The sequence below is a fragment of the Coregonus lavaretus genome (genome assembly GCF_964263955.1).
Source record: "Coregonus lavaretus genome assembly, chromosome: 2".
NCBI lineage: Eukaryota > Metazoa > Chordata > Actinopteri > Salmoniformes > Salmonidae > Coregonus > Coregonus lavaretus.
The window spans coordinates 17733084-17741556 of record NC_139989.1 but is presented as its reverse complement, the minus strand read 5'-3'; the positions used below and the strand labels follow the sequence as shown (position 1 = coordinate 17741556).

Here is an 8473-nt window from a genome sequence, read left to right as displayed (position 1 = left end):
TGTTGTCAAATGTATTTTAACGTCTTTATATAATATGCACTTTACTAGCCTCTGTATTTTTGCGAAGTGTGCTCGGTTTAAATGTCCTGGGCACCACACACCGACTAACTACCTAGTACTTGTATCAGCTGCTGCTGTTTGGTTTTGCATGCTAGCTAGTTGTCTGACAGGGCTTTTATAAACTCTGTGGCATTTTATGTGCATGCACCAATTTCAGTTTACATGCAAGTTGATGCATGTATAACTAATATTTTAACCAACTAACGTTAGTTTACCTCAACCTTATTTTTCACTCAGAAAAGAACCACCATGCCGCTGAATTCAAGTTTGGCGAGTAAAAACTACGACTACGACTATGATTCTATCCAGCCATATTTTTATGTTGACAACGAAGATGAGGATTTCTATCACCAGCAGCCAGGACCGCTTCAGCCACCGGCTCCAAGCGAGGACATCTGGAAGAAATTTGAGTTGCTTCCCACTCCTCCTCTCTCCCCGAGCCGACCATCACTGTCTAGTATTTTCCCATCGACTGCTGACCAACTAGAAATGGTGACCGAGTTTCTCGGGGACGACGTTGTAAACCAGAGTTTCATCTGCGATGCCGACTACTCCCAAACCTTCCTCAAGTCAATCATAATTCAGGACTGTATGTGGAGCGGCTTCTCTGCTACAGCCAAGTTGGAGAAAGTGGTGTCTGAAAGACTCGCCTCGCTCCAGGCTGCTAGGAAAGATTCAGCTGTTGGCGACAACGCGGAGTGTACTACTCGGTTGAACGCAAACTACTTGCAGGATCCGAACACATCTGCCTCAGAATGCATTGATCCCTCGGTGGTCTTTCCCTACCCAATAACTGAGACTCCCAAACCAAGTAAGGTTTCACCACCCACGGATTTGGCATTGGACACCCCACCCAACAGCGGTAGCAGCAGTGGTAGTGACTCAGGTAAGCGGAATAGCAGTGTTATAATTTCTTGCAATTTATGATAATTATTACTTCACCGTTGGTGTAATGACAGTGTTTTTTTTTGTTTTGTTTTTAGCAAAATGCATTCACGCGTTGCATATGTCAGCTCCGATTATGATTCTCTCGAATATGCCTACAGACTAGTCTGTGTTGAGGGGAAGGGTTTCAGGCTGCAATGTTGAGAAATCAGCTGATGTGGAAAAGGGGGTGGAGAGTGGAATGCAGTGATTTTTCTGACTAGGGCATGCTGTGTTGTATGTGGCTGATTTTGTGGTTACTGATTCTCCTCAAAAAGAATGTAAATGCTTAATTGTTTTTTAATTTAATCTCATTGCAGATGATGATGATGATGAGGAAGATGATGATGATGATGATGAGGACGAGGAGGAGATAGATGTCGTGACTGTGGAGAAGAGGCAAGCGGTGAAGCGGTGCGACCCCAGCACGTCAGAGACCAGACATCACAGTCCCCTTGTGCTGAAGAGGTGCCATGTCTCCACCCACCAGCACAACTACGCCGCCCACCCCTCCACACGGCATGAGCAGCCAGCTGTCAAGAGGCTGAGGCTGGAGAGCAGCAGCAGCCGGGTCCTCAAGCAGATCAGCAGCAACCGCAAATGCTCAAGTCCCCGGACGTCTGACACGGAGGACTACGACAAAAGAAGGACTCATAATGTACTGGAGCGCCAGCGGAGGAACGAGCTCAAGCTGAGCTTTTTTGCTCTACGGGACGAGATACCGGATGTGGCCAATAACGAGAAGGCAGCCAAAGTGGTCATCCTGAAGAAGGCTACAGAGTGCATTTACAGCATGCAGACAGAGGAGCAGAGACTAGTCAACCTCAAAGAGCAACTAAGGAGAAAAAGTGAACATTTGAAACAGAAGCTGGCACAGCTCCAGAACTCTCATGTTTGAGCTCAAAGCGGCATTGACTTTTTGGGATCCATGTTTTTAATGCAAGTTAAGGCTTGGTGTGTATAGTTGATATTGAAATGCGAAAAGTATGTTGGGGGGGGTCTGTCTGATTTCAATGTTAAACTGCCTCAATTGAAGTTATGGGCAGTAAAATATTTAAACAGTTTATTTTTATTAATAAAATATGAAAAATAGGGCTACACGTGTTGCATGCCCAACCTAAAATATTAATTTGTATGTTTTGTATATAATTACTGAATATTTCCTGAAATGTATTTTTGGATCTTAATTGTCTGGAAGTTCAGACACTTGTTTTCACTGTATGGTTTTCCATATTATGTTCATTTGAAATATAAATGCATTTCTTTTTGAACACGCCTCAGTCTTTTACTTATGGAGACACTTGAATGATTTCTTGTGAGATCTGTTTGCATTAACACTTGATGACATAAATGCACTCCTATAAATTAGAAGAACCTATTATAAGGTGCAGATGGTAAGTTAACAAATACTTGCCATATTTCACTCATGGGAAAGGGTGTCCAAAGACTGACTGTTAAAAGGCACACACATTGCACCACTGTATTCTCTTTGAAGTCTTAACAATTGGTAAAAGACCAGTAGAATCGGAATCACCTTTATTCGCCAATACATTTACATAAGTTGGAATAGGACCTGGACTGTGTCACGATTCTCCACCCTTTTAGAATTGTGCACTTCCACACTTCCCGTTATGGATTCAAAAGCATAGGAATGTTGTAAGCATTGGCTGGAGGGAGTTTTCCCACATTTGTAAAAATCCATGCAAGAAAGTGTACAAGTGCACACTTCGAAAGAAGGATGGAGAATTGGGATTCAACCCTCTTCATCCATTAACTAAAGCCTTGAACCTACTGACCTCTGAAGTTTATTACAAGATAAATCTGAAATCATCTTCCCCTAGTCTGTTGTGACCGACAAAAACATTAAATTGTTACGTGAGATTTGGTTCTGGGTTGGCAAAATTATCTTCCACACATTATTTTTCTTGCAGTCACTGACTGGTCATGGTTGTATCTCCAGAAATAGCCGCTTTCGTCACAATTATTTTTTTTTCAATATTTCAGTACACGACTAATCACAAGATGCAGTTGATTTAGCTGGTATGCCTTAGCCATATTTCAGATGAGAGATATTCGCTATAACTGATTAAATTATGAAGAGTCATAAGTGTCTGTTGGAAGTGTAGCCAAAAAGGCCCTGCTGGTCAATCCGACATCTGCATTGGCCGTGCAGCATTTACGGTGATATGGCCTCTGCAGAAGTCAGGGCATTCATACTTCTTGCGATTCACGGAGCAGCGCAGAGCTGTTGTGAAGGAAGTGTTTGTGTTTATACAGGACCTCCCGCCCCTACCTACGGTCGACCAATCATGTCAATGCGGAGCTATGCGGAGCCCTCCGCAATGTCACAAAATTTGGGCGGTGATCGGCGATGCAGTACAGAGCTCAATTTGGCCTCTGCATGCCTCTGGAGGTGTCGCAATTGCATCACACCCTCCATACGGAGCTTCCGTCCACATTCTTGGATTAAGCATAAATTGGCTTTTAGTGACATCCACAGCATTCTCTTCATTCTTGCAGGAATTGCTCTTTATTATCCTTGGTTCTTTTATCACCAATTACCATAATATGAGTTTTCATTCCTATGTCCAGTCCACTGTCCCTGTGTAACATAGGGACTCACAGCTGTAATCGCTGCCATAAGTAATTCTAACATGTATTGACTCAGGGGTGTGAATAACTATGTAAATGAGATATATTTCTCTATTTCATTTTCAATAAATTAGCAAAAATGTCTAAAAACATGTTTTCAATTTGTCATTATTGGGTATTGTGTGTAGATGGATGAAGAAAATTGATATTTAATCCATTTTGAATTCAGGCTGTAACATAACAAAATGTGGAATAAATCAAGGGGTATGAATACTTTCTGAAGGCACTGAGAGACCTTGACAGGACACTTTCACATGTTCTATATCTGTCTGTCTGGTAACCTGTTGCTGACGGCCCGTGGGACGAATTTGGCCCATGGGTGGTTTAATTTGGCCCCCCAAGTTTTAGGAGCATTTTCATTGTTGGACATGAAAGACTGTTAAAAACACCAGAAAATGAGCTCCAAGTGATTTTAATTTTGGAAATCTTTTCCCAATTATTCCCACGCATTATAGAGAGAGACACGTGATCGTAAACAAATATAAGCAAACTTTGAAATGATGATGTTTTAGTCAAAAATTATATCTGTGTGGGCTTCTTGCGGTCAATTTGCAGTCAACAAATTATTTGTAATTATGTTCTGGCCCCCGACAATCCGCTCAAGAAAAAAATCGACCTGTGGCTAAATCTAGTTGATGATTCCCTGCATGGGTTGAGATCCCTATACTGCAGTGCAGGCTGTTGCAGAAAACTGTTGCCTTTTCATCAGGTTATAACCTAGAAGCCCACCTGCCACTCCCAATAATACTCATTTGAATAAATAGACAAGACACATGACAAGTGCTGAATGGCACATCCACATTGCCATCAGGCTGCAAGTATTGGCTATTTATTATTGCATGCATTTGCAGAAATAAGAATTATACCTACAGCATCTGCCTTATTTATAGCACGAGCCCAATAAATCATGCGTGCTTGCACGTCGATACGCCTATGTGTACGTGATATTATCATCATCTAGACTTTGCAGCTCCTCTGTGGCTCGAGCTGCCTTATCGTGACGTCACCCACTGTATCTGACTGTATGCAGCGCTTCATGGAGCGCGTGGCTGCGAGCACATGGAAAGGAGGTCGAGATTTGAGTTTGAAAGACACGCACCTATTCATCCGAAATGGAATATAAATAATAATGCACAAAATAGAGTCAGAGAACGGGTAAGAGCTCTCTCTATACTATCCATATCTGGTTTATATTGCTTTGTGTCGATGTATGTGTTAATGTTAAATCAAAATCATTCCTGTGCATAGCATTCTAATAATGTAATCTAACTACAGTAATGTTTTTAATCAAATGAAACCTGTAATATATTTTTTTCATGTTAAAAGTTATTTTGTTATTACGTGAGCTTCCAGATTATAGTTTTATGTTTTTTTTTAACATGGTGCCAAATGTTTGTATCACTTATCATGGGCTGAATGTTTATTTCCTCCTATATCAAATGGCTCATCTATATAATATTGTTGTCCACTGAACTGTTTCATCTAATTTGATCCCATTTATAAATATATTATTATGTTGGAAGATTTTCTTTCAAATACTCTACTGTTGAAAGCTTTTCTTGCAAATAACCTACTGTAAATGCATTGTAAGATACACTTGATTGTTTGCAATGTTGTTGTTGATGATAATGTTATTAGGTAGAATATTTATTATATTCTATTTGTTTTATTATCAGTTCCTAACATCAAACACCTCACCACCACCCCAACATTCATTAATACATGAATACATTTAACTAATTTCCTTTTGCTATATGCCATGTTTGTCATATTTGTGAATGATGGTGTGCTCAGTTGCATTGTTTCACTTCTAGTTGTGTCCTTTTTATGTTGCAAAACAACAGATTCCAGAGGGTAGGCAGCCATATTGGATGTGATACTTTAAACAGTAGCCTATAAGAGCAATCCATTGTCTGTCTCTGATATCAATGCAGTGAAATAAACAAAGGGGGACTATGTCCTATTATAGCAATTATATATTATATTCAGCACATCATTATTTAGTAAAAGATGTCAAGGGCTTAGATTTAATGGTGGTGCCGTTTATAGTCTTATTAAAGTACTAGGCCACAAAAGGCATGTGCAGCGTTTAGATTCTAGATTGAAGTGATTATACACCATATCACATTTTCCTGAGCATATTTGCTGATACTCATCCAGCCCTAGCAGCACATTTACAAGGACGTCGATATGATCGTTGATGATTCAGATGCACACACCTTCATCTTAGCCCTTCATGATAGGCGCACATGGCTCCGTCTGCACGTGTGTGTGTGTACACTAGTATACCGAATACAAGGTCATTGTCCCCCCGTGGTCAGGTTTCATAGGTGCAAAGACACTGGAGAGTCATGTGTCATACTTCTAGGACATTGGCACCCATATGAGTCAATGGTCACTACGTTTATTGTCACTTTATGGTATGTTTGTGCTGGTTTGCATCGTAACAAGATAACACACTGTCCGTTTACGGAAAACAGATCTAGAAACATCCAGGCAGCGGTGCTCATTTGGCTTTCAGTCTGTGATGGTCTGTCACTTATGATGATGGCCTTGCCTCCCAGTATTATGACTGAAGACAGAAAGCCTTGTGGCTTTCTCTGGGCCAAAGTGAGAAATAGGCATACTGAGCTATAGACACACTGAAGGATATCAATTATTAGAGGATCGTGGTGTTCTTATTCCTCTTGCAAATAGCCTGTTACTTACATTTTACATTTTAGTCATTTAGCAGACGCTCTTATCCAGAGCGACTTACAATTAGTGAGTGCATACATTTTTCATACTGGCCCCCCGTGGGAATGGATTAGCAGTTTTTAATATGATATCCGAGTGAGACTGACTAACAAAATCAATGGGGGCACCCCGGACGGTAATTTGACCATGATAACAAGTTTAGATAGCATGCCACTAAACTAACTTCGCAATCTAAAACATTTTAACTGACATGGGCTAATTGACTGACTATCAGTAGAGATAGAAAAACTGCTGATGCACAACCAAATTTCGAAATTGCACCTTGTGCATTCTACTATTCTAACCTGCAACAGTAAGTTGAGACCCCAACTGTGTTGGGGGGTGGGGGGGAGTGAGCCGAGCGCTTTACAAACGGGGGCCGAGGGACGCCGCCAGTTGCCCATCCCTGTTCTAAGTGGTTGAGGCTTTTGAAAACTATTCTTCTTCCATCATCACATGCAGTGAGATGTCTGGTATGGGTATCTGGTTTGGGTATAATTTGATAAAAGATCAAGGCTCTAACTTCAACCTACCAATATCCAATCTCCTCTGCAATCAATAAATAACTGTACTGCTTACTGTACAGACAGTGACATGCAAGAATACTTTCACTGTGTCTTCTGCTTGTCTCTTGCACACAGATCAGCAGGTTCACTCCCTCTGATACACATGCTCATTATGGGGGATGAGAGGGAAATATAATGCCTTGGTCCCCTTTAAATCCTCAGAGCCAATCAAACAGCTTTTACATGTTATCAGTGCATAATATTTTGTTTTAGTGTGCGTCCCAAATGGCACCCTATTCCCTATACAGTGTACTACTTTTGATTAGAGCCCTATGGCCCTTGTCAAAAGTAGTGCACTATATGGAATAGGGGAGCACGGCCTTAGAATATGATAGGTAAAGATATAGGTAAGAGTAGACTGCACAGCACAAGATGGGTTGTTATGAAAGAGTCTGGTGTGAAACCAATGCACTACCTCACTATGTGCAAGCAGACAGCACATGTTGGGAGGCAGGACTACATGGGGGACCATCTGACGTTATGTAATTCAGCCTATAAGAATGTGTTTTTGCAGCAGAGTGAGGAGCTGGAGTAGATTAAGCACACAGCTAGTCCTCCCCTACAGTGGGCTGGCTATGTAAAGAGCAGCCAACCCTACGCCTCGCTTTACAATAACATCACTTTCTGATGACATCATCACAATTCTACTCGGGTCCACTTATGTATCTCTCTCTCTCTCTCTCTCTCTCTCTCTCTCTCTCTCTCTCTCACTCTCTCTCTCTCTCTCTCTCTCTCTCTCGCTCTCTCTCTCTCCCCTCCCTCCCTCCCTTGCGCTCTCATTCTCTCTATCCATTAGACGGCAGCCTGTCTGTGTTTTCTTTGGCACCCGGGACCTGGGTCTGCCTGCCAAGTGCTTCCCTGCACAATGTTTTCAGTGTAAGAGATGGGGTATGAGAGGCACAGTCAGAAATGCAGTTGTAGAATGAAAAAGTGGTAGTTAGTTGCCCTGTTCAGTATTCAGCACAACATCTAAAGCAGAAAGCACCAAACTTTAGAAGTGATATGGATGTGGTAACTGTCTGATAGGGGGTTTCCCCAAATCCCCAATCTGTCATCCTCCAGTAAACAACTAATCAGAAACAAATGTTGTGATTGATAAGAACTAACTTCCTTTCGATTGAAGAAAGCATTATTCAGCATATGTTTTCACAACAAAATGTACTGTGTGAATGTTATTCATGTTTTTCATTTATTTATTTGAGGGACCGTTTTTATGAGGTAGAGGTCAATCTCTTCAATCACAGGTAATGTGACCATGACAGATGCCATCTACAATATAATTCAATTCTATTTGCAGTTTGAAATCAAATGAAAAACACACACTCACGTCGAGGAGGTTTAGGTTCACTGTGACTTGGCCTCTAATTGGTTGAATTTCCATGTTTTCTTAGGCTGAAATGAGGGAGTTTTTCATAGTAAAGTGCCTCCAGAGAGTTCCCTGCGTTCCCTGGAATGATTAAAAACATAGAGCAGAGCTGTGGGATGGTCACAGGCCTGTCTCTCTGTTATGTAATGCTACTCCCCCAGCTGAATGA

At 41.4% G+C, this 8473-nt stretch overlaps 1 protein-coding gene across 1 annotated transcript; it reads left to right on the top strand.

Annotated features, from left to right (window-relative positions):
• Positions 1–301: 301 nt before the first annotated feature.
• Positions 302–2253, top strand: LOC311100306 (transcriptional regulator Myc). Its single transcript, XM_084141168.1, has 2 exons — positions 302–946; positions 1305–2253. Exons 1-2 carry the CDS (start codon positions 310–312, stop codon positions 1880–1882), a joined length of 1215 nt encoding a protein of 404 aa, XP_083997294.1. The 5' UTR covers positions 302–309; the 3' UTR covers positions 1883–2253.
• The last annotated feature ends 6220 nt before the right edge of the window (positions 2254–8473 follow it).